This window comes from Neomonachus schauinslandi, chromosome 5 (genome assembly GCF_002201575.2).
Source record: "Neomonachus schauinslandi chromosome 5, ASM220157v2, whole genome shotgun sequence".
NCBI classification, from domain to species: Eukaryota; Metazoa; Chordata; class Mammalia; order Carnivora; family Phocidae; genus Neomonachus; species Neomonachus schauinslandi.
In genome coordinates this window covers 51094286-51121521 of record NC_058407.1, presented here as the reverse complement: position 1 = coordinate 51121521, position 27236 = coordinate 51094286, and the positions used below count along the sequence as shown (strand labels likewise).

Sequence of the window (27236 nt, the reverse complement as noted above, 5' to 3'; positions counted from 1 at the left end):
GGCTGCTAGGGAGGAGTGTGGAATGGCCAGAGCACAGAAGAGCCCACAGAGGAGAGCCGTGGGGGAGAAGCTGGTGGAGGACAGAAACAGTTTCACGGAGATGCAGTTTTAGCTTCTAGAGAACAGTTCTCAAGAACGACAGTAAAGCACCTGTGGTGGTACATATAATTACTATGGAGAAGTCAAATAGGAAAATGACTGAAAAGGGCATTGGATTTTGCCTTTTTAAAATGATGGAGAGGAGTGTCTGTTTCAGTCGAGTGGTGGAGACAGAAGACACATGACACTTGGTTTATACAGCAAGGGTGTTATATTCTTTCCAAAGTTTTTTGGTGATGTGATGAGATGGGTTGAGAACTAGGCTTGTCCTGACTTCCTTGTATGGAGCCTTTTCTGTGTGGTCTTTTGTTATTATTGATTAACCTTTTCCTCCTCTTAACCCCACTATTCCCTATCCTTAGTTCTATCAAAGCACCAATAATATATATATATTATATATATATATATAATATTTATGGTGGTAATTTGTTTCTTTATACATCTGTTTATTTCCTTCTCCCCACCATTAGACATAGATTCCCTGAGGGAGAGGCCGTATCATTCACCTTTTTATCCTCAGCATCTGTTACAGTGTTTGGCATTACAGCGGAGCTCATTGAAGCTCTGTTGGATGGATGGATAGCTGGGTGGGGGGTTGGATAAATTAAGAGGCTGGATCAGAGTTACTGTGCGCGTGTGAGGCAGGCGACTCGGTGATGGAGAGAAACAGGCAGAGTAGGCTCAGAGCTTGTGAACAACAGTGCATATTTGGAATCATCACTTTGATAGATGGGAAGGGGACTGATTAGGAAGGAGCAGTATCAGGATTGCTGAGATTGGAACTTTTTAGTTAGTAAATGTGCAGAAATTTTGTGAAATTATAACATCTTAGAATTTTGGAGCTAGAGGGTTCCTCAGAATTAATCAGTGTCACTGTTGTTGAACACAGGACGCTAGTGAATGTGAACTGCCTTCCTAGCTAGATTGAAAGGTATTTGAGAGTTTGGCTATTTGGCAAGTACGTATTTATTAATTGATAATGTTAATGCAGTCTTAGCCCTATGAGTAGAGAAAAATTAGGTTATATCATACTAGTTAGAAAGAAGGTCTGAAAAAATGTTTGAAAATTTATGTATCAGGCAGCAGGACAATAGCAAATACAGATAATTCAGCTGTATTGTCTTTATCTCCTTAACAGCATTGTGAAAGTTTACTTACCCGATTCTAAATACGACTCTAAATAGAGTCAGCATCTGACTCTATCTCCCTCCTCAGGATGTCGGAAATTTTTTCCTACCTGCTTCTTGGTGTTTTTGTCATGATTTTTACTTTCGATGGGTTATATATCATTGAACAATAATATAACATCATTTTTTTCCTGGTAATTGCATGAACAGATAGGTGTTAGCAATGGACTCTATAGAAATATATATATGTATATATATCTTAAATATTTTATTTATTTGAGAGAAAGAACATGAGAGAGCACATGAGCAGGGGGGAGGGGCAGAGGGAGAAGGAGAAGCAGACTCCCAGGGGAGCAGAGAGCCCCATGCAGGGCTCGATCCTAGGACCCTGGCATCATGACCTGAGCTGAAGGCAGCCGCTTAACCAACTAAACCACCCCGGCACCCCAGAAATATATTTTGATATCCTGTGTTGGGAAAGAATAGCTTATAATGAATGCATATCATAACCCATGCCTAGCCTTTTAGACGGAGCTTTTTTTTTTTTGAAAAGATTTTGGTTATTTATCTTACTTGAGAGAGAGAGAGAGAGAGCGAGAGAGCAGGGGAGGGGCAGAGGGAGAGGGAGATCTCAAGAAGACCCGGGCCTGATGCCACCACCCTGAGATCATGACCTGAGCGGAAACCAAGTGTCCGCTGCTCAACCGACTGAGCCACCCAGGCACCCTAGACAGAGCTCTTTTTTTGGTCTCATTCAGCATTGCCTCTCAACACCATTTACAAAAAGGCGTTCCACTAGGGCAACATCAGAGTTTGCCATTTGCCCTGTGATCCCTCCCATAAGGTTTCTGATACGTATGAAACTTGTAGATGGGCGCTTTGGTTTTTTGCCTGTCTGGATCCTTTAGCTGAAAGGGTCTCATTCTCAGATCTTGCTGCCACTATGCAGGCTGGCCAGTAGAGGGCAGGCTTGCTCCTTTCCCTGATCAGGGGCTTGGACCCACCTTCCCGCCCCTCTCCTTCCTTTCTCCGTCTTTCTCATATCCAGCAGTTTTCTGATTTGTCAGATCACACAGTTTCCAGAATCAGTATGTAATATAATTAAAGATGAATGGAAAAAAGGCACAAAAGTCATTTCTTTGTTTTCTCCACACAGCGTGACTCTTGGGGCAGATCTCTTTCAGCCCATGTTGGTGGCCTTCTCTGAGTTTTTTTTTGCCCTAATTCTCCCAAGATCAGCCACAGAAAGTATAAGGCACTCAATCTTTGACCCTTATGGTTTTCAGGTGTTAGATGATGACTCTTAATAGAACATTAAAGGGGAGCCTGGGTGGCTCAGTTGGTTAAGCGTCTGCCTTCGACTCAGGTCATGATTCCCAGGACCCTGGGATCGAGCCCCACAGTCGGCTCCCTGCCCAGTGGGGAGTCTGCTTCTCCCTCTCCCTCGGCCTCTCCTCCTTGCTCTTGCTCTCTCTCTCAAATAAATTCATAAAATTAAGAAGGCTTCTCATGTTTCATTCCCACACCAAGGTCCGCAATGCTTCAGCACTCCAACAAAAAAATTTTATGGAGCCAGTCTGTACACACCCAAATTAATAGGTTTTGTTGCTGTTGTTCTTGGAAAGATGTGATAATAATAATCCTCCCTTTTAGAGGAGGAGCTAAATTTGTGAACCTTATTGGACTGTGAGTTCAGGAGTCCTGGATTCTGTTTTTGATATTACTGTTTTTTTCTGCAGGTCATCCTGCTTGCCTGTTTGTAAGCACAGTGTTCTTCCCAGGGACTTACTGGTGACTCTTCTCCAAGGTGTCTCATTGAGAAAATATGTTTCCTCTTTTGAAGTTTTACTTGGTGTATCTGGGAGTGGGGAGGATTCACCCCATACCAGAAAACATAACAGATTTCTTGGGGGGTAGTGACCTCTTCTCTCTGCCATCCCAGCCTGGCCATTTTTTAATTTAGTTGCAATTCTATCTCTAAGTTCTTTTTTTTTTTTTTTAAGATTTTATTTATTTGAGAGAGATAGAGAGAGAGAGCACAAGCAGGGGGAGGGGCAGAGGGAGAAGCAGACTCCCAGCTGAGCAGGGAGCCCGATGCGGGGCTCGATCCCAGGACCCTGAGATCATGACCTGAGCTGAAGGCAGATGCTTAACCGACTGAGCCACCCAGGTCCCCCTAAGTTCTATCTATAAGTGAACGTTGAACAATGAGTAGAAGGCATCTCTATTATAGTCACTGCTAACAGTCAGTCCCACCGGTGTGTGTAGGTGAACTGTAAAGTTTGCTCTAGCTGTGTGGACCCATCAACTTCAGTATCCAGTGGTATCTATGCCCTCTCTGTTGATGGCTGGGACCCGGCTCTCTTAAACTTTCCCTGCACTTGGATTTTAGTCTGTGTTTTACATGAAACCACATCCACAGTGTGTGTCACTGCTGTGAGTATAGTTAGGGAATGTGAGTTTCAGAGTGATTAAATGACCTGAGTTTTCCCAGGAAATCAACCTAATTCACCCCTCAATTCACAGATTGATGAAATATGAGATCCTTGGGGATCATTTAATGCAATGTACTCATTTTACAGATGATGAAATTGAAGGCTCAGAGGAGCTAAACAAGATGTTTACAACCACCTTAACACCTATTAGGAAGGCGCCTATCAAAACAACAACAAGAGAAAATAACAAGTGTTGGCAAGAATGTGGAAAAAATGGAAACCCTTTGTACATTGTTCGTGGGAAAGTAAAATGGTGTTGCTGATATGGAAAACAGTATGACAGTTCCTTAAAAAATTAAAAATGGAATTATCATATGATCCAGCAATTTTACTTCTGGGTATATACCCACAAGAATTGAAAGCAGGGTCATTTGTATACCCATGTTCATTGCAACATTATTCATCATAGCCAAAAGGTGGAAGCAACTCGAGTGTCCATCAGTGGCAGAACAGATAAACAGAATGTGCTATATACATAAAATGAAACATAATCCAGCCTTTCTGACACAGGCCACAACATGGACAAACCTTGAGGACGTTAGGCAAAACGAAATAATGCAATCACACAAAGGCAAATCCTCTATGATTCCATGTACACAAGGTACCTAGAATAGTCAGATTTATAGAGACATAGAGTGGAATGGTGGTTGCCAGGGACTGGGAAGAGGGAGGAAGAGGGAGTTATTGTTTAGTGGGTACAGAGTTTTAGTTTGGGAAGATAAAAAGAGTTCTGGAGACAGTTGTACAACAGTGTGAATGTACTTAACACTACAGAATCGTAGACTTAAAATGGTTAATATGGTAAATTTATGTTCTGTGTATTTTAATGCACACACACACATACACACACACACAGATGCTTGTGGCCACGTGGGTAGTTGGTTGCTGTATTTCTTCTCACCTTCTGTTCTGTGCTTGTACTAATATGCCGTTCATGGTATTTCCCCCCCCCCCCCCCCAAATTACTCATGGATCAGAAGCTAAAGCATACTTCCTTCAATTGGTTTATCACTGTCCAGAAAAATAACTTTTGTTGTTGATGTGTGGATGCTCTTTGACTCTCTACCTTCCCTTCCTTCACATCACTTCCCACTCTGTGCTCCAGGCAGGATGAGTTACAATGCAGCGCTTAAAACTCACCATATGCTATCCAGCCACAATGACTTCCCCTGCCTGCTACTCTTTTCTCCACCACCCCTGTACGGTAATTTCTTTCCTTCCTTCCTTCTTTCTTTCCTTCTTTCCTTCCTTCCTTCTTTCTTTCTTTCCCTCTTTCTTTCTGTCTCTCTCTTCTTTCTTTCTCTCTCTCTTTTTCTTTCTTTCTTTTCTTTTCTTTTCTTTCTTCTGTTCACTTGACAGAGGGAACACAAGAAGGAGGAGCAGCAGGCAGAGGGAGAAGGAGAAACAGGCTTCCCGCCAAGCAGGGAGCCCGATGCGGGACTCGATCCCAGCACCCTGGGATCATGACCTGAGCCGAAGGCAGACGCTTAATGACTGAGCCACCCAGGCGCTTTTAGAGTCCAGCTGAGCCATCAGCAATCCTGCAAAGTACTTTTGACCACAGAGTCTGAATTAGATGTTCACTCATTTCAGGGTCATCCTCTCCGCATGGAATTGCCATACTTTGTTTCCTGGTCTGTATCACAGTGGACTTGATGTTTCCAGTGTCTAGCACACTGTTGTATAAGGTAGATGCTGGAAAATGTTTGCCAAAGATGAATCGTACCTTGGAATACCTTGCTATAAGGGACACATATTCAAAATTGCCTGACACCAAGTGCCAATCTGCAACTCTCTGGCTTTTTTCTTTTAAGGACATCTCTCATTTGTTTTTTTAAAGATTTTATTTATTTATTTGACAGAGAGAGACAGAGAGGGAACACAAGCAGGGGAGCGGCAGGCAGAGGGAGAAGCAGGCTTCCCGCTGAGCAGGGAGCCCGATGTGGGGCTCGATCCCAGGACCCTGAGATCATGACCTGAGCTGAAGGCAGATGCTTAACTGACTGAGCCACCCAGGTGTCCTCTCATTTTTTTTTTTTTTATTGTGGTAAAATACACGTAACGTAAGCTTTACCATCTTAATCACTTTTAAGGGTATAGTTCAGTGGTATTAAGTACCTTTATATTGTTGTACAACCATCACCACCATCTGTCTCCAGATCTCTTGTCATTCTGCAAAACCACACCCACTAAACAAGAACTTCCCATTTGTCCCTCTCCTCAGCCCCTGTCAACCAGCATTCAGTATTTGTCTTTTTGTGAACCAGCTTATTTCACTTAACTTCATCAAGGTTCATCCATGCAGTAGCATACGTCAGAATTTCCTCCCTTTTAAAGGCTGAATAATGTTCCACCATATGCATATGCCACACTTTGTGTATTCATTCATCTGGCAATGGACACTTGGGCTGCTCTCACCCCTTAGCTATTGGGAATAATGCTGCTACAAATTTGCTCTGACTTTATAAACACAGCAAGCCTGTCCTTGTGACATTCATACAGCACTACATCAGAAACACACTTTTCATACCCTGAATTATTTTTTGATTTTTTAAAAAAAGATTTTATTTATTTATTTATTTGAGAGAGAGAGAGCACAGGGGGAGAGGGAGAGGGGATCCCAAGCAGACTCTACGCTGAGCGTGGAGCCCAAGTGGGCTCTATCTCTTGACCCCAAGACCATGACCAGAGCTGAATTAAAGAGTCTGACACTTAACCGACTGAGCCACCCAGGCGCCCCTACCCTGAATTCTTTATAGTCTCACCCCGAACCATTTTTCTCCATCCATCTGCTTTCTGTCCTGTTCCAGTCTCCCCAGCTTTGATCTTGTGACTTGTTTTTCCTCACTTAAAATTGCTTCTATGGCTTCCCTCTGCCTCTGTGATTCATACCCATTGACTTGTTTGAGGTTTCAGGTCAGTCATGCTACAGGTCCAGCCTGAAGACTTGCTACTATGCCTCATGGACTATGGGATCTCTTGATAGAATGTCTTCCCCTGCCTCTTCTCCTGTACTTTCTCCTTCCCTCCACGTCTTTACCTTCTGCTTTTCCCAGCTATTCTCAACAGAGAAAGGAGGATTCTCTGGCAGTAGCTCTCCCATGAAGCCCCCCTTCCTTACCCTTTATTCCTGCTGCTCTCCTGCCCCACATCTCCCACGATCTCAAAGCCTTGGAGAAATGAAAAGTGACCTCCTGTACTAAAGACAACTGATAGCAAAATACAGCCCCTGCTCCCAGCAGCCCTTGTTGGTGGATCTGGGCGGGGGCAGCAGTGTGTTTCCCATCCATTCTAATTCAGCCATCTGACTTCTCCATTTCTATGTGCTCTCCGCCCCCACAGTGCATCTTCCCTCCTCAGTCCTTCGCTTCACTCTCAACCTGCTCCTCCTTTGTCATTCCCCAATGTACCACTGGCATGAGGCTGGTTGTGAGTTACCTGAAGGTTCCAGGGTAACATGGAAGAAAGCTACAACATGCATGGAAGGACACAAGAAATGGCTGGCTATTGACTTAAGTCTGAGATAATGTTGTTCTTAAGTATTCTTTGGACTTCTTCCCCTGAAAACTTCTTGACAGTCATTTCTGCTAGGCCCTAGTAATCTGTTTTATTTTATTTTAAAGATTTTATTTATTTATTCGAGAAAGAGCGAGAGACAGAGCCCAAGTGGAGGGAGAGGGGCAGAGGAAGAGGAAGAAGCAGACTCCCCGCTGAGCAGGGGATGCAAGCGGGGCTCCATCCCAGGAACCCAAGATCAGAGATCTCAACCTGAGCCGAAGGCAGACACTTAATTGACTGAGCCACCCTGCCAGCACCCCTACTCCATAATCTATTTTATTTTTTAAAGATTTTATTTATTTATTTGAGAGAGAGAGAATGAGAGAGAGCACATGAGAGGGGGGAGGGTCAGAGGGAGAAGCAGACTCCCTGCCGAGCAGGGAGCCTGATGCGGGACTCGATTCAGGGACTCCAGGATCATGACCTGAGCCGAAGGCAGTCGCTTAACCAACTGAGCCACCCAGGCGCACTCCATAATCTATTTTAGAGCTCAATTGTCCTTACTGTTAGGAAGCCAGAAGACTTAGGAGGTAGAGAGTGAACTCACATCACTGGCCTAATCTGATTTTTCCCTCCCAGAAGAGTCAGTCATAGAGGAATTTCCTGCCTATAGCATCCCTTTATGTGGTTCCATCTCACCTGGATGAGGTCAGGTGGGATGGTGGAAGCATCCTAAACATTTCTTTTTGACTAAAGTTCATTTTGAATCAAATTGTACATCAAATTTTGTAACGCAAGTGTTGGACATACCACAAGGGAGCATCTGAAGTGTTGACTCACTGCATCAAATCTTCAGCATCAGTAAGTAGTTAATGAGATTTTGCTACCGTGTGTGATATTGTGCAAGAGTTTTCAAACACTTTTTTTTAAAAAAGATTTTATTTATTTGACAGAGAGAGACACAGCGAGAGAGGGAACACAAGCAGGGGGAGCGGGAGAGGGAGAAGTGGGAGAGAGAGAAGAAGGCTCCCCGCGGAGCAGGGAGCCCGATGCGGGGCTCCATCCCAGGACCCTGGGATCATGACCTGAGCCGAAGGCAGACGCTTAACGACTGAGCCACCCAGGCGCCCCTCAAACACATTTTTAAAAGATGGGCAATTTCTTTTGAATCATCTCAAATGTTATCCTAACTCCGAGATGTAGTAATTGCAACAGCTGCTCCTTGCACATGAGGGAACGCAACAATGGCATGAGCGTCATTCAAGACTGATTATACCCTGACTCGGCATCATTTACCATTTGCTCTCTATGGAGAGGGTCTTTCGTTTGTTGCTTTCTCAGCTAATTAAACCAGATTCCTGTTTCCTGTTTCACATTTGGCAAATTATTTTTAGAGATAATTCATATCTGCAGTTTTTTGGGGGAACTTCAAGGTGGCCAGATTTTCCTTGGCTGAATTGTGGGGTGAGTTGATGCAGAAAGGCATGCCCCAGGGGATCTCCACCAAGCCTACCTCTGAGGGCATGCCCCACCACGTTGTCATAAAAGATACAGCTGGTTTTCTGTAATCCTAGCCAAAGAACTTCCCTCGTTTGCTCTGGCATCATGGATTTTTTTTTTTTTTTTTTTGGTTCACTGCTAAGCTAAACTGACCTTATTGAAGCAGCTCCTTTGTTACCTCTACCCATATTTTGTTTTAGTAGGTTAATAGAATAGGGGGAGTTTGAGGAAATGATGGGTATTTTATTCACTTTTTGGTAACATAAATGGGGCTGTGGACAAGTCTTTCAGAACTTCTAAAATGTTTTTGATCCTGCTCAGATAAAAAATATCTGGTTATATTTTACTGGCTTAGCGGATAGAGTGTGGCTTTAGAGTGAGACAGACCTGTGTTTAAATCCCAGCCTCACCCCTTATTATTTGTATGACCTCTGGAAAGTTATTTTATCTCTTGATTTGTTTGTTTGTTTATTCCTTCTTTCCTTCCTTCCTTGGTTCCTTCTTAGGGAATTAAAAAAAGTCAGAAAAGTACAAGGAAAAATACAGGAAGCTCCCATATTCCCACCACCCAGAATTAATAGTATTGGATTGTATTTTTCTTTCAGTCATTTGTTTCCATGCTTAGCAAAAAATTATCCTGATAATGTATGCATACACTTCCTTTTCCTCCCCATATCTTGGAAGATAATATCTACCTTTTTGGGTTAAAATGAGACCATTAAAGCACCTAGCTTAGTGCTGATTCAGAGTAGACAATTGGTACGAGGGGTTGTTGTTATTAGTTGTTCTTCTCCTTTTCTCCTTGCTTCTTTCTTTGTGCATCTCCCTTAGAAAATATAGTCCTGGGAAGTTGACAGACTTATAAAAATGATTTTTTGGGGGGCAAGCTATTTCTCCTTCTAGGATGTCTTTGCTACCCTCAACTTGAGGAATTAGTGTTAATACATGTAAGAATGTGGAATACACCGTAAAACTTATCTATATTGCAAATCAGAATTTATTGAAAGACCAGAACTTTCTAATAAATGATGGCCTACATTTGGGAAACCCTTTAAAATAAAATTATTGAGCCAAATTTCAGAAACTTGGCATGTATTATTTAAAAAGTTATAATATTGGTGGAATGGAAAGATTGAGAAGAAAATTGCTTACTTAAACTGTGCTGGGAGAGATTGATTTCCTGCTTGTAGTGATCTCACAGAGCAAGTGGCTGTGGGTAATTAATCCTGGGGCTTTATTAATTTATGAAGAGCAGGGAAGGATTAGCTTGTCTGCATTGAAGTGAATTCTCCTCAACATGTTAAAAAAATCAGGATGATGAAAAATGTGAGCAATTTGTCAATTTAAGTTCTTTTTTTTTTTTTTAAAGATTTTATTTATTTATTTGAGAGAGAGAGAAAGCATGAGGTGGGGAGGGTCAGAGGGAGAAGCAGACTCCTCGCTGAGCAAGGAGCCCGATGCGGGACTCGATCCCGGGACTCCAGGATCATGACCTGAGCCGAAGGCAGTCGCTTAACCAACTGAGCCACCCAGGCGCCCCAATTTGTCAATTTAAATGAATGTTCTTTTTTATGGGCTTTCTAGACTAGTTTTGCACTAAAATCTGTATTCCAAAATGGGTAGTGACATAATAAAGAACAAAGAAGCTAGAGTGAGCTGGTGGCATTGTTTGTAATCTATAGCAATATTGATGTATTACTTTAAAATGTCTTTCCTTTAAAAGATAGTCTTGGGGTGCCTGGGTGGCTCAGTTGGTTGAGCGACTAACTCTTGATTTTGGCTCAGGTTGTGGTTTCAGGGTTGTAGGATCGAGCCCTGCCTTGGGCTCCAGGTTCAACGCAGAGTCTGCTTGTCCCACTCCCTCTGCTCTTCCCCCTACTCTGTGTCTCTCAAATAAATAAATAAATAAATAAATAAATAAATAAATAAAATCTTTAAAAAAAAAAAGACAAAGTACCTTTTGCACTATATATATTTAAAGATTTATTTATTTATTTATTTTGGAGAGAGCATCCACCCTTGAACAGGGGGAGGGGCAGAGAGAGAGGTAGAAGGAGAGAACCAGATTCCCCTCTGAGTGGGGAGCACAATGTGGAGCTCAGTCTTGCCACCCTGAGATCATGACCTGAACCAAAATCAAGAGTCTGAGGCTCAACGACTGAGCCACCCAAGTGCCCCCATTGTACTATATATTAATGATATAATAGGTCATATTTATATAGAGCTTACTGTGGGCCATACAGTGTAGTAGGTGCTTTACCTGTTTCATTGGATCGTTAGAATAACTCCTATGAAGTAGGTACTTTAATTGTCCCATTTTGTGGTTGGGGAAACTGAGACGATGAATTTACCCCAGTTACATAGCTACTGAGTGGTAGAGCCAGGTTTCAAATCCAGGCAGCTGGTTCTAGAGTCTGTGCTTTTTAGCTACTATATTTATGCTGACTTCCATTATATATAACATTTCAAGAGCATCTTTCACCTGATAAGTAGAGCAAATATGTGACATTTGAGCATCACATATTTTGGAAACTTGTCAGGGAGACTAAGAATAGTGTTTGTGGATTTTTTGGTACATTGTACAAATGTCAGTCAAAATAACTGTTTATAAACACATCTGCTTATTTCTCTTGTAGTTGAATAAAAAGCTCTTTTTCAATGAGTGGGAAGGTATGGCTCTCTTCTTGGCATGATGAATTTATGATGTTATTTGTTTTTAACATTCATGTACTGAGTACCAAATATGTACAGAGTTCCAGGCTTGCTGCAGGCAGGGGAGGGGAGAGATACAACAATGAATAAGACTTTGTCCCTACGCTCAAAGGAGTTTATGATCTATTGAGAGGAAAAGATCGGCCTATAAATAATTCAAAGACATACATGAATCAGCTGTGGGGTTGGGAGAAGTGTGTCATATGGAATATACGTGTTAAGCCAGGTACTGTTTGTAAAAAATTATTTATTTTTATTGAGAAATAATTGCCATATAATATTGTATTAGTTTTAGGTATACAACACAATGATTTGATATATGTATATATTGTGAAGTGATTACCACAATATGCAGGTGCCATTTTTATTTTTTTATTTCATCATTTAAAATTTTTATTTGAGTATAGTTGGCTCACAATATTACATCAGTTCCATGTGTACAACATAGTGATTCAGCTTCTTGTACATTATGCTATGCTCATCACAAATATAGCCACCATCTGTCACCTCACAACGCTATTACAGTATCATTGACTATATGCCCTATGCTGAACCTTTTATTCCCATGCCTTATTCATTCTGTAACTGGAAACCTGTATCTTTCACTCTCCTTCATCCATTTTTCCCCTTCCTTCTGGTAACCATCAGTTTTCTATTGTTCTGATTTTGCTTTTTGTTAGTTTATTCATGTATTTTGTTTTTTAGATTCTACAAATGAGTAAAATCATATGGTATTTGTCTTTCTCTGCCTGACTTATTTCATTTAGCATAGTATCCTCTAGTTCCATCCATGTTGTCGCAAATGGCAAGATCGCCATGGCTGTGTAATAGACCAGTGTATATTTATACCACATCTTCCTTATTCATTTGTCTATCAGTGGGCCTTCAGATTGCTTCCATATCTTGGCTATTGTAAATAATGGTGCAGTAAACATAGAGATGCCTGTATCTTTTTGAATTAGTGTTTTTGTTTTCTTTGGGTAAATACCCAGTAGTGGAATTATTGGATTGTATGGTATTTCTATTTTTGATTTTTAAAGGAACCTCCATAGTGTTTTCCACAGTGGCAGTACCAATTTACATTCCTACCAACAGTGCATGAGGGTTCCTTTTTCTCCACATCTCCACCAACACTTGTTATTTCTTGTTGTCTTGATTTTAGCCATTCTGCCAGGTGTAAGGTGATTTGCATTTCCCCGATGATGAGTGATATTGAGCATCTTTTCATGTGTCCATTGGCCATCTGTATGTCTTCTTTGGAAAAATGTCCATTCAGGTGCTCATGCAGGTACCATTTTTAAATGTTTAATCCAGGATCACGATCTGATATTCTTCGTGTGTCATAGGGGCAATTAAAAAAAAAAAACACAGCATTTACTGAGTGCCTATGGTGTATCAAGCCCTGTGCTAGAAAACTATTTAGAATTTTTCTAAAATACATCATGGTATTTTTCCAAGGATCAGGCAGGTTTAAAATTTAGAGAAACCAGAAGTAACTTTCCTTTTTTCTAGACATTATCTATTCCCTCCCTAGGAGCTGGCATATCTGGTTGATTCTGGCATTAGGCCAGTCTGACATCCTGCCAAGTGACACTCTGTGGTAAGCTGGGACTAAAGACAATGGTAATTAAAGGCATCAGCACTGCCCTATCAAGTACATGAGTATAATAGGCCACATTTGTATTACTTCTAGAGGAGAAGGAGCACATAGAAAGTGTATTTATTAAGAGCTGTCTGCTTCTTTAAGAATTTGTCTCTATTACCAAAACTTTAGGTTGACTTTCGAAAGCTAGAACACATATATGACCATTTCCAAGGATACACTGGTGGATTCCTAAATCTTTATGAAGGTAGAGGTAAAAGTGAATGTAAATCACCAGATAGGCTACACTGAGGACTGTGTTGATTGATATACCATAAAATTCCTCTTACCCCCAAGTATCTGTCACCCATGTAATTCAGGGGATATGCAATTTCCTTTTAATGTAGTTCCTAACATGACTTGGAATTCCTTTCTAATTCCTGTCTTGGACTCATATAAAAAAATAATGATCTAAAGTTAATGTAAGATTCTTAATAAATACAGAAAAATTCAGTTTGTTCTGAATATTCTTTTTAAATGAAGAAAGTATAATATTACATTTTAAAAGTATCCTTAATGAGGACTAAAGCCAAAGGATCTTTTTTTGCTTAAATTTCAGTTTACCTGAAAATATAACACCCCAAACTGTATTCTCTATGCATCACAGTTGGTAAACATATTGGATCGAGGACTTCTTACAGAATAATCGCATCTGAATATCAGTTAAATTGAAGCTATTTCACTGGTATTGACTGTTGAACCATACCTCATTTTACATGTCCTTCCAGGGCACTCCTGACCGCTGGGCGTGCAGCCTGGGACCTGCAAAGGACAGGGCATTTAAGACCTCCTGAGGCTCAGTGTTTTATTACGGTTAGAGTGTTCTTTAATTTTGCTGATATCTGCCTCCCTGTAGCTCCCATGTAGCAGTTCTGATTCAGTCCTTCGGAGTACACACGAATCTAATCTCAATATTCCTATCAAGTGAGTGAGGGCAGTAGGATAAGAAGGCAAAAGAAGAACATCTGGTGAGGACCTCAGTGAGGTGTTCTGGCCACTTAGACTCTCCTGTGGACCCGGTCCTGGGTCCTCTGCAGTCTCGGTAGACTGCACACCGGGCCGTTTTAACATTTATCCTGTAACAACAGTAACAGCAAGTACTAAGAAAAAAAGGACACCAAATGTAACTGTATCGAGTGCCTGCTTTGCACCGCTATGTGCTAGACTCTTGACTTGTTATGCCATTGCATTTTCACAAGAACGCAAATCGGTATCATTGATTCTAAAGGTGAGGAAACTGAAACCCAGGAATTAATTAACTTGCTCATGGACATTGAGCTAGTGAGTGTGGGTGTTAGAATTCTAACCTCATCCCCCTGTCTTCAGGGGCAGCGCTTCTGTGACACACCACACTGCCTCCTGGAGGGCCGCACGAGGTGCAGAGACTGCTTCCCCACACTCCCTCATTCGTCTGCACATTCTGCATCTTCTCTCTGATTGATCTGAGCCTCCCAGGCCAGCCAAGCCAACATTAATGTCCATTCTAATCTCTCCTTCCCATACTTCTCTGTTCTCACCACCAAAATTCAGTATGTTCTTTTCCAAGGCATGACCCTTCCCTTCTCTATGAACATATATTTCTAAGCCACACTAATTGGCATCAATAGGCATCAGAAACTCTCCCCTTTCGTATCCCTTGACTGGGTCAAAGGAATCTTAGAATGGTTTGGCGCAAAAGGTTGGGAAGGCTAAGCTAAGTAGTTAATCATGATGGGGTTGAACAATGATTTCATCTTCTAAAGTAATGGTGTAAATCTTCAGTTCCACTCTTGATATGGAAGCAAAGAGCCAAATACCATAATTGTAAGAGCAGAGATGAGCTTTGTCCTTGGCTTGTTTTGAGTTAAAATATAATAGCTCAATGAAATAAAGCCCTGGGAAAACATTGGAATATGCAGTCCTTAGGAGGAGGTAAAGATAATGCTATCCCTTTAAGGACTCACATAGTATTTTATTTTATTTTTTATTTTTTGAGAGGGAGAGAGGGAGAGAGCAGTGAGTGCAGGGGAGGGGCAGAGGGAGAGGGAGAGAGAGAATCCCAAGCAGACTCCATGCCTAGTGTGGAGCCCAAGCTGGGCTTGATCTCAAGACGCTGAGATCATGACCTGAGCTGAAATCAAGAGTCGGAGGCTTAACTGACTGAGCACCCCAGGTGCCCCTCACATAGTAGTATTTTAAACCTTTCACACTGTCTTATCACTACCCACTTTGTCTCTCCTTCAGTAAACTGTAAGTTCCTTGAGGGTAGAGAATGTACTAAATTCATACTTTTATTTATCACAGACCATAGCATAATGCCTTTCCAACAGCAATTGACAAATAAACGTTTATTTCATGAATGAATAAGTAAACAAAAGAAATGGAAAGATGTCTTTATATGGTCAACATAAACCTACCTTAAGTAGTATTAAATCAGCTTCAGTTGTTTTGAGGCAAGAAAATACTTCACGGAAAATAACCGGCCTAGAGGAATAATATGATGGTTTCTAAAATTTTGGGTTAGCTGTGTATCTGAAGTTATGTGGACCTACCTTGCTGCAGGATTTTAAATACCTTTCTAGTAGGGTACTCTGAAATGGGACTTCCACTCCCCTTGTGAATTAAATTATTATATCTGTTTTTAATTTAAAAATTTCTGGTCTGTAGATAAAACTGATTATTCTTAAAATACTTCATCCAAAATATTTTGGTGTGTTTGGGGGGAATGTGAGGAGTGGTTTTGTTCTTGAAAATATCTGATTAAAGGGAATGGTCCTGGGAAAGCATTAGCAGTGACTCTCAGGAGGCAGAAGGCGGTGCTGAGTTGATTTGGTATTGGAATTTAAAAGCTTCTCTGTTTCATGCTTGATAGAATCCTTTCTCTGAAGTAAACCAAATACAAAAGCCACACCTGATGCTCTTCAAGGATGCATGTATTTACATAGAGAAATCGGTTTTTATGACCGAGGGGAGAAAATCGTACAAAAAGAAAAAGAAAATGTTCCCATGTATGTAAAAAGGTGATGTGTCAGATAATTGTAAGGTTTTTCTTCCCCCGCCCAGTTTCTTCCTGCTTCTTCCTCTGTGCCTCTTTCTTGAGGGGAAAATGGTTACTGAGCTCATCTCCATGAGCTCATAGTGTGTGGGCTTCGTCCTGGATAATGGGTTGAGGGAGCTACTTATTTCGGCCTTCCTTTTAGGTAGCCCTGAGGAGAGGGCCAACTTCCTACAGTTCTGGCCACAGTTACCATCCCTTTAGGGGAGATGATATTTTTGCTATTCAGGAGTTGCTCACAAACCTTCAAAAGTTGTGGGGAGAGCAGAGAGGAGCCTAGTGGCTTTGTGCCACCAGACCCCCGCCGTTTTTATTAGCAGGAGTGCAAAGACGTGGCAGCCACTGTCCGCCCAGTGGGAGACACCCTAGAACTGCCCTCTGCCGAGACCTCTTCTGACCCTCAGAGGCTCACGCAGTCCTGAACACCTGCCAGGGGCCTCTGCTGCTGGAAGGAGGAGCTCCAGGCCCATTTCCCCAGAGCAAGCCAGCTCCCCGCGGGTTTTCTCTCTCCTCAAAGCAGGCTTCCTGGGCTTTTTCTCTTGGCAGTTGTCACCACTTGTTCTGTGCAGTCCCTGAAGATAAGCACGTAGGCCCTTTTTATTTTAAGATTTTACTGTGAAACAGCATTAGGAAATCACAAGAGTCCAAGACCTGATTTCCATTTGGAAGCCCCTTGGGACAGAGCTTTTATTCCTTAAGTTGGGCTCTCTGTTCCTTCTGGCTTCTTCCCCCTTCTCCCACTGAAGGGAGAGTTTGCTCTCAAGGAAGGTTCACTCCCAGCTCATGGGCCTGAAGGGGCAGGGGTAGCCCAGCAGTCCCTACTTCTTGGGTCAGCCTGGCAACTTCCCTCTCTGGGGATGTCCCACAGGGCCTGAGACATGCAGGATGTTCCCTCAGCAATCCAAGGAAGAGCCTCAGCCAGTGTGAAGTGTTCACCAAGGCTGCCTTTCCCCAAATTCAGCTTCAATTGTAAGTGCCCTGGACTGGGCCAAGGTATGATCTGCCCAACTGTGAATTCACTAATGTTATTTGATTAGCAAAGATCACCTGATTAGTAAAGAGGGAGGTGAAGTTGGCCTTGGCTGGAAATCTCACCACCCGAGAGCTTCAAGCAAAGTTCGTGCTGGCATTGTTTCTGCTGCAAGTTGACTTCAGGTGACATCTTTTGCTTCTAGAAAACAATATTCCAGACATGAATAAGAAACTATGAGTCATACAACAAGTATAATACTAGGCTTGTGCCATGACTGCTTTTAGACCATTGTATTTTAGTGCTTGTTTAATTATCTGTTTGCTATAAAAGTTGGCAATCTTGGCTTTCCTCTCCAATGTAAACAAAATAATATTACTTAATTCCCTCACTGCTTATTGGTATAATAGTAGAAACTTTTAATTTTTTTTTTTTTTTTGCTGTTTTCCATTTCTACGTAGTTTAGAATGGGAATGGGAAGTTTTCAAGGAAACTTTTTTTTTTAAGTCGGCTCCACACCCAGCATGGAGCCCAGTGCAGGGCTTTAACTCACAACCCTGAGATCAAGATCTAAGCTGAGATCAAGAGTCATAACTGACTGAGCCACCCAGACTTTTTTTTTTTGAAGAGTCAGTTTTTCCTTGTGATAAATCTGAGGTTTTTATCAACAAGCCTCTGTTACTAATGGCAAAAAAAGTACCTGAAGAAGAGTTTCAAGGAGAGGGCTTTTTGTCAGCCATGACACATCTAGGTGGCTTGGCAATCTAGGGTCTAGATTCTGCTTTGGCGGTCCAGAAATTCGATTTTCTCAGCTCCCTGAGAGTTGAGCGAATTCAGGGGTATTGACTGTACTGTTAACCGGTCTGTACATTCTCTCCTTTGCAGCAGAATCTATGGGAAGTCAGATGATGTTCAATGTTTGCTTGGTGAGCATGGAGTCAGAGCCGGGGGGAGGGGGGGGGACGGTTCTGAGTGGCATATGTCAGCCAGCTGTGGGAGCTGGATGTCCTTTCCCCTTCAGAGGCACTATTGTAGAGCATTGCTCCTCCTCTTGGCTGCTGAGGCTGTCTTTCCTGCTGGCCCAGTGCTGGAAACGGAGTGTGAATAGCTTCTCTTGTTAAAAGAGAACACAAAACCCTCTAAGGTTTGAGTAGATGAGAGCTCTGGAAGACGAGACTGTGCATGCAGACACCAGCTTGTTTTCTTGGATTTTCCCTCTCTTTGCAGTTCTCTTCCTTTGATTCTGGCCGTTAATCACCATCTTCACCCCCAAGGGCCTCTGGTGCCCTCTAAAAAATTGGCCAACGCCAAACATCAGTTCTCTTTCTGTTATTGTTCTCAGCACAGCTGAGATAAGCTGGAATAGTCAATGGACATCTTATTAAAATTAAGAGAAAGCTAAAGAAATGAACATGTACTGAAACTATGAAATCATCAGGCTGATGAAGGATAGATTTTTGTACCTGAGCTTGGTGTAAAATGTTGGGAAATCTAAGCCAAGCAGTAAATCATGACCAGGTTAAACAATGAGTTCATCTTCTCAAGTGACGAGGCAGAGTATAGACTTTTCAAAGCACTTTTCCTCTGGTGGGGCAGGCGTGACTGAGTAGCTTATATATCCCGTCTGAGCCAGGTTTACTTTTGCAGATTAATAATCTCATTGTAACAGATTCTTATATATGAAATGTATATTTCATGCTTAGAGTTGTGTCAATTCTGACATTGTCCTCAAATTCTGGGCTACTTCACAAAGCCCAGAAGTTACTGATTACCAAATAAGTATGCCAGAGTCATAGGAATGACTTCTTTTCTAGCTCTTTCAGAGTCTCATTAGGAATGCAATTAAAAAATATTCAATACTTTTCAATCAATAGCAGCCATTGTTTTTGATGCTCAAAATTTTCCATCTTTCGCCAATAGTAGCCTATTCATGTGGCTCTTATGTCCTTTTGACATGACCCCATTAGTCTTGGAGCACTTCCTTACTTCCTTAGCTCATCAAAATGGTTCAGGCTCATCTTACACTTTTTTCTGGCTCAGACCTGGCATCAGTCACACTTCAAAGGAGCCCTGGTTCTTTTTAGCAGGGAATGGTTTTTGGAGACCACAACCTGGGTGCTGCAGGTATTCATTGCTGTTGGGTTATCCTTAGTTCTAAACCTACTTAGTGGGTATACAGTTGACCCTTGAACAACATGGGTTTGAACTGCATGGGTCCATTTATAAGTGGATTTTTTTTTTTGAGAAGTACTGTAAATACATTTTCTCTTCTGTATGATTAAGATTTTTTTCTCTAGCTTTATTGTAAGAATACATATATAATACATATAACATACCAAAGTGTTTTTTTATTTTTTTATTTTTAAGTACTATCTACACCCAATGTGGGGCTCAAACTCACTACACTGAGATCAAGAGTCACATGGTCTACCAACTGAGCCAGCCAGGTGCCCCAAAAGTTTGCATAGCAATTAATTTTTTAAAAGATTTTATTTATTTATTTATTTTAGAGAGCGTATGGGCTGGGGGAGGAGCAGAGGGGGAGAAGGAGAGAGAATCTGAAGCAGACTCTGGGCTGAGCATGGACCCCAACACTGCCTAGCAGATCCCAAGACCTCAAGATCATACCTGAGCCAAAACCAAGAGTCCCCGCTCAACCGACTGAGCCACCCAAGCACTTCAGGAATTAATTTTTTTTTTAAAGTAAGCTCTATACTCAACATGGAACTCAGGACCAAGAGTCGCATACTCTACGAACTGAGCCAGCCAGGCGCCCCATCCAAATATGAGTTAATTGACTATGTTACTGGTAAGGGTTCTGGTGAATAGTAGGCTATTAGTAAGGTTTTTGGAAGGTCAAAATTTATTTGCAAATTTTCCACTGTGGCGGGGGGAAGGTTTACACCCCTAACTCCCCTTTGTTCCGTGTTCAAGGATCAACTGTGTATGTAGTTTTGAAAAAAAAAAAAAAAAAAAGAGGGCACCTGGGTGGCTCAGTCCATTAAGCGGCTGCATTTGGCTCAGGTCATGATCTCAGGGTCCTGGGATCAAGCCTCTCCACTCCCCCCTCACCCAGGGCTCCCTGCTCAGCAGGGAGTCTTCTCCCTCTCTTCCGCCCTCTCCTAGATAGTGCCCCTATCCCCACTTGTGCTCTCTTTCTCTCAAATAAATAAATAAAATCTTTAAAAAAAAGAAAATTAAAGACATTTGACAATGTCTGGAGACATTTAAAAAAAAAGAAAAAAGAGATGAGCTCATACTAGTATTTCCAATTTAAATATAATATTGCAGGATTTAAAAAACCTTAACTTCTTTGTACACTTGTATTTTCTGTCACACTGAAAAGATCTTGGTTCCTTTTGACATTAACATAATTATTTGCTTCATCCTGTAGTGTACGTAAGAATTAAAAAAATCAGTATCATAACAATAATGCTACTTATTGACATTTAAGATTTCTTTGCAGCTCTATTTGCCCTTAGAATATAATCACCATTGATGTACAGTCATAATACTGTAATTTAAAGCAACTTCTTAATTTTTTTCTGTATTTTTGTGTTATCAACAAGATATTCAGTTAGGTTAATTTGTTTTTCATTTTTCTTTTTATTAATATGCTATTCCAGAGTCAAAACTATATAAGGCACATCCAGAAGACCTGTTTTCCATTCCTCTTTCTTCCACAGTTCCCTCCCATATACTTTTTAGTTTTGACTTATCCATGTAGTGTTCCTTTTCTAAATATTAGCAAATACAAATGTCTGTTTCCTTCCACATCCTTTCCTTCCTTATTCCTCATTCATTTTTATGATTAATATTCGATTGGTTAATGTCCATCGAAAGAATGACTTTTTTTTTTTTTAAACAGTAATGATAGTTAATGGTTCTAAACTACTTAAGTCTCCGGCTGGAGAGATGAGGAAGCACTTTAAAAAAACACTGCTTTTAAATTTGAACACTTTTTTTCTTGAAGTCTTATTCTTCCAAGAGAAACAACCAGTATTATTATTTTTAACGTGTTTTCCATGCCTCTCTGAGCTGCTAGGAAAGAGTTTAACTCAATTTGGGATGAAGCTTGTGCTTCACCATCTGCCAGCTTCTCCGCCACGCTTCAGATTCGTCCTTCGGTCTGCTAACTGTCCCTTCTGACGCTGTTTGGTTAGGTGGGCACTTGCATCTCTCTGATGTTCTGCACGTGAGACTCCCCCCCCCCCCGCCTCCTCAGCCCCTCCCAGATCTTGGGAAAAGCACAGAAATCTCCCGCTGCTTCTGGTCCCCGGGCGCAGTTGTTCACCCGGCTGCTCTCCAGTTCCCAGGCTCCGGGGGTTCCAGGCTCCGCCGCTCTGCCACTCCCGGGCGCAGGTGGCAGGAGCCCGCCGGGCGCTGGGGAGCTAGGGCCGCCCCGCCTGCGCACAGTGACGCCGGGATTGGGGGCGGGAGTACCGCCTTCGTCTCCCGCGCGCTCGCTCGCTCCCGCCCTCTTCCCCGCCCCAAGCCCTCTCCTGCCTCAGCCGTGCAGGCTCCGCAGTGCAGATGCCTGCCGACCGCCCCGCGCTCGGCGGCTCCAGCGACCCCCGACCGCCGGCCGCACATTCGCTGCTCCGGAGGGGCCCTCGACTAAGCGGACTCGCCAAGTCCGGCACGAGAAGCGGCTACGCCGGCGGGGCTGCGGGGACCCAGGCGGACGGTGGCCGCGCCGGAGCCCGGGGCGCTCTTGAATGCGGCAGGACAAGCTGACCGGCTCCCTGAGGCGCGGAGGGAGATGCCTGAAGCGGCAGGGTGGCGGCGGCGGCGGCGGCGGAGGCGTGGGCACCATCCTGAGCAATGTGCTCAAAAAGCGCAGCTGCATTTCTCGGACCGCGCCCCGGCTGCTCTGCACCCTGGAGCCGGGTGAGGACCCGGGGCTGCAGATGGGGCACTGGAAAGTAGCGTGGCGCCCGGAGCTGGTGTCTCTGCCTCAGTTGCACTCCGCCTAGGCCGGGGAGCGCTCGCAGGCCGCTCGGTGCGGGGTACTGCGGCTCCGCACAGGCGGGGCTGAGTCGGTCTGGGAGGGAAGAGAGCGGACGAAGGCCTGGGCGCGGGCAGCGGCCTCCCAAGGCTGGGAGGACCCGCTGCCGCCGGCTCCTGCCGGAGGGTCCCGACCCCGCGGCCTGTGCGGGTCTAGCCCTGTTTGTGCCGGGAGCCGCTGACGAGCGATGCGCTCGGCCTTGTGCGCGTGCTGTGGCAGTGCGGGCGGCTACCCAGGCTACCAGAGGCCGCGCAGCCAATTGTGCTGCGGGCTCACAGGAAGCCAGATCTTGAAAGAGGTGTGTGAGGTGGAGAAAGGCACAGGTTTGATACTTGGGGACGGAGGGGAAGGCAGCGGCTGCGAAGGAAAAATCGGGTGCATTTTCCTGAGGGTCTGTGCGGCGTGCCAGGGTCAGCTCGCCTGGAGCCTCTTAATTTGTGTGTCCGTGTGGGGAGCGGGTAGGAAACACTCTTGCAAGTAGAGGTTCTTTCTTAGAGCCAAAGTCCTTGCGTGCTAGGCTAGGCCCTTTATGCCGCTAGCTTGTGTTTACACATCCCTTCTTCTCTAGGCTGCATAACTCCGAGTCTGCTCCACCACCCAGCATCCGTCCCTGGGGTTTTATGGGCCCGGCTCTGGCGCGGGCGCCTGGGCAGAGAGCTTTCTGGCAAGGGGTGGCCTCAGAGGGAGCCGGCTGCACTCTCATCGGTGCTTAGCGCCGCTCGCTTGTCCCCAGCGTGGCACCAGCGGGGTTCCAGGCGAGTTTGTCCTTCTCCAGCCCCTGCCTCCCAGCGCCATCGGGGACCTGCTATCCTGAGGCTGCTGGAGAGAATCTGACAAGGCGCGGAACCGTAAAGGGTGGAAGGCGTGACTGCCTTTACGAACCTTGTGGTTTCTTTGTTTTTCTCCCCAAGGAAGTGTCTAATTGCAGAGACTGTAGTATTTATTCACCATCTTACTTTATCCTTAAAAAAAATCTCCTTTCCACGTTAAAAGTGTTTTGTATTTCTGAATCCAGAACAGCCGTGACTAGCAGATGAAACATAAACCTTCTCCCCTCCCTTAGTTAGAAGAAAAGAGGAGAAAATGACCTGATTTCAGCAATCGCATGCAGGTGGTGAATGATCAATTCCAGTTAAATCCTGTGACTCATTTTAGATCATGAGAAAATAGTTTAGACTAACCCCAGCCGGTTTTCAGCACCGGATGCCCAGCAGGTGTTCTGAAAAAGCCAAGGGAGCATATTCGGTCATACAGACAGGGAATCCAGAGCTTTTAGGTCAGTTGAAATAAGTCAGCGCGGGACCGAATTTCTTGCCTTTGTTACAATAAAGCAAAAGTCATGACGATATGCTCCTCCGTTCAGCACCCCGCATCTGGACAGCAGCCTTACAACAAAGTGTTTCTCATAGTGCCTTAAATCATTCGCTCCAGCTGGAGGCAATCATGTGGCCATTGTGTCATTGCTCTGCACTGAGGCAGGACTTCATTTAAACCATCTCAGATGAGAATTTGCAGGGGTGCTTGATATACCCTTGGGGAAGGAAATCTAATCTATTTAGGCAGAATATGCTTGTGGCCCTGAAGCCTTGAAAAGACCTATCAGGGCATTGATTGGATGCCTGGGATTCTGTACCACAGCTTGACTTTAGAAATCTAGGACCCAACTCTTGTATTCATAGTACTCTAACAGGACTCCCAAGAAGGGCATCTGCATACTGTCATGGGCTTGGGCAAATCATACACATCTCTTTCCAGCTTCTTGACTCCATATATATATGTTTTTAAAAAGGACAAGTCTACTTTATTATTGTAATTTTAAATTCTGAAGATCGTTTCTATCTACATACCAACTCCCAAGCAGTGGAAGTTGTGGGGGAGGGTTTCAGTATGCCTACTCTGCAATCAACATCTTAGAAGCAAACATATTGTCATAATTAACAATCATAAATTGTAAAACTGAAATGCTATTAATAATGTTTGGTATATCTTGATCCTTGAACTTTTAAGCAATAAGTCTTTAAAAAAGTGACCTGAAATATGATTTAATTGATTTTGCGATTATAGAAAAAGAACATATATCATTTTCAGATTTGATTATATTATTTTAATAAAATTCACATGGGAATAAAAATTGTCATGTAATTTCACTTCAGGAACAACGGCACATACTTCTAACGTGGGATTCTGAATAAAAGCCCAATATGAATATAGCATATAGTCTTTATATTATAAACACATTGTCTTGATATATTCTATTTCTTTTCTTTTTTTTTTTTTAAGATTTTATTTATTTGACAAAGAAAGAGACAGCCAGAGAGGGAACACAAGCAGGGCGGAGCAGGAGAGGGAGAAGCAGGCTTCCCGCTGAGCAGGGAGCCCGATGCGGGACTCGATGCGGGGCTCGATGCGGGGCTCGATGCGGGGCTCGATCCCAGGACCCTGGGATCATGACCTGAGCTGAAGGCAGATGCTTAACGACTGAGCCACCCAGGCGCCCCTCTCCTATTTATTTTCTTCTCTTCCTTAGATTTGGGATTGGAATCAAAGAAGTTTATTTAAAGTTGTAGACAACTTGGAATTAGAGCTCAGTTATATTTTTAGCTTGTAGTCTATGATTAAACACACCAACTGTTTTATCTTCAATGAGCAAGTGTATCATGACAGAATTTTAAGATAACATGAAAATCTCCAAATAAGATTGTTAACATGGATTATTCCACAAGTGAGAAGCCAGTGATATTATTTTTTTCCTTTTTTTCTTCATTTTTTTATTATGTTAATCACCATACATCATTAGTTTTTGATGTAGTGTGACAGTGATATTATTTTTATAACTTTTAATATTTCACTGAAGTTTCCTTCATAGACTTAGTCCATGCAAATGTCTTAGAAAACAAATTCTGTAAGTAGAGAATTCTCTTCCTAAGTTTCATAAATATTAATTATACTCTGCTGGATCATTAATAGTTAAACGTCACAACAATCTACTGAGATAGATATTATCTTCATTTTAAAGATAAAGAATTGAGGGGCACCTGGGTGGCTCAGTCGGTTAAGCCACCGACTCTTGGTTTCGGCTCAGGTCATGATCTCATGGTCCTGAGATCCAGACCCGCCTGGGCTCTGCTCTGGGCATGGAGCCTATGTAAGAGTCTCTCCCTCTGCCCCTTGCCCCCCCATGTCCTCTCTCTCTCAAAAAAAAGAAAAAAAAGAATTGAGACTGAGACAAGTTAAATAATTTGTTTGACACTAGGAACTAAAGTTGAGTGGGGGATCTGAATGACTCCAAGTCTGTGGTGTCATGTTTTTGGTTTTTTTTACACTACTCCAGACCACTGTGGAAGCCACCATTCTATGTGATAAGCTCTATTCTAGTGGCCCTGGGATATTTTTCTATTTTAGAAATCAGTATTATTACCTTTTATTTTAGCAAAATTGACTAAAATTTAGTAAAAATATGTTTTAAAATTTTATGATGATTCAGTAGAATCACGTTAATTTTTACTTTTATTTTTGATCTAACTTGTTATTTTCTTCCAAAATAACAGTTACATATTTTTCTTTTAGGAGTTGACACAAAGTTGAAGTTCACTCTTGAGCCATCTTTAGGTCAAAATGGTTTTCAGCAGGTAACTATTTTTGGTTTTTGAAAATACTCTTATTTGGGGGTATCTACAAGGTACACTAAGATATATTCTCAAAGTAGGACAATTAGTGTATACTTTGACACATAAGGTGAGTCCATTTTAAAAATTATAGATAAATTAACTTACGAGCCTACAAGTGGCCTGGGTTTATACCTGCAACAAAAAATTTTGTACTTGCTATTAATGGTGCAAGTGTGAAAAAAAATTAAAAAAACCGAATATCTATTATTTTGAATCTGTAATACATGTTTTTGTTTCTGAACTAGAGCTTCCCAACCATTGTGTGTGCACATGGGTCCCAAGTGTATTGAGTGCCTAAGGTTGGGGTTGGGCAGCCCTTGGAGCCTGGCTGAAAGAAGCTCTGTTTACCTCAGTGTGCTGTACAAATTTTATCATACTCTCTGGATGTCAAAATAGGAAAAAGGTTGAAAAGTGCTTATCCAGGTCAATATTATCACTTTGCCAATGTTTCTTCTGTGTTCCTAGTGGTATGATGCTCTCAAGGCAGTTGCCAGACTATCAACAGGAATACCAAAGGAATGGAGGAGAAAGGTAAGGAGGATTCAGAGGGCTAAAATACAAAAGGATCAGCACTCTGTTCCTCTTTAAAATGTCTGAAATGTCCAAAAGAATATTCTAGATTTAGTAATTTGGAAGCTGTCTCTCTTCATTATTAATTCATTTAATAAGCATTTATTGATTATCGATTCTGTGCCAAGTTCAGTTCCAGGTACTGAGGATACAGGAGTGGGAGGATAAAAAAACAGACCAAGGTTTTTGTCCTCATGGAGTTTACAATGAGTACAGTATAAAGTATGTCAGATGGTGATAAGTGCCATGCATAAAAATAAAGCAGAGAAAGAAATGAGGAGAGCCGGGTGGGGGTGGGGGAATGGAGGTAAGGAGGTGGAATTTTAAATAGCAAGGTGACATTTGAATGGGGCCCTGATGAAGGTGAGCAGCTGGAGAGGCAGCTACCTGGGGGAAGAGCACTCCAAACAGAGGAAACACCCTCTAGTGAGAGCATCTCAGGAGTGTGCAAGCAAAAGCAAGAGGCCGGGGTGACTGAAGCACAGTGAACAAAAGGGAAAGCAATTGGAGAGAGGGTCATAGAGGTAAAGGTGATGGGAGTAAGGGGATGGCAGATCATGTAGACCTTATAGGCCATAGTAGGACCTTTGCCCAGTCTGAGATGGGAAGCATTGGGTTGTTTTGAGCTGGGGAGTAACATGATAAAACTTATGTTTTAAATGGGCCTCTCTGGCTTGATAATATGATGGACAAGGGCAGAAGCAGGGAGATCAATGGAAGACTTGGGATAATTCAGGTAAGAGGTGGATCAGGGTTGCAGTAGTGGAGATGGAGAAAAGGGGTCACAGTCTAGATATATTTTGAAGGCTGAGTTGACATGGATTCCTGTTAGATTGAATATAAGGTATGCGATTCTGATGCTTGGGGGAAAAATCTGGCTGGGGATATTGATCAGTGTTATTCCTGCTGAAGT

The 27236-nt window shown here is 42.7% G+C and overlaps 1 protein-coding gene across 2 annotated transcripts in view; it reads left to right on the top strand.

The window, feature by feature from the left end:
* The first annotated feature begins 21795 nt into the window (after positions 1 to 21795).
* The window catches only part of TBC1D30 (TBC1 domain family member 30), a 36912-nt gene continuing 31471 nt past the window's right edge, over positions 21796 to 27236 (top strand). For both annotated transcript variants that reach the window (XM_044914770.1, XM_021678628.1), the window contains exons 1-3: positions 21796 to 21967; positions 25653 to 25714; positions 26219 to 26284. In XM_044914770.1, coding sequence (XP_044770705.1) covers positions 21796 to 21967; positions 25653 to 25714; positions 26219 to 26284 — 300 coding nt within the window. The remainder of the gene's footprint in view (positions 21968 to 25652; positions 25715 to 26218; positions 26285 to 27236) is intronic.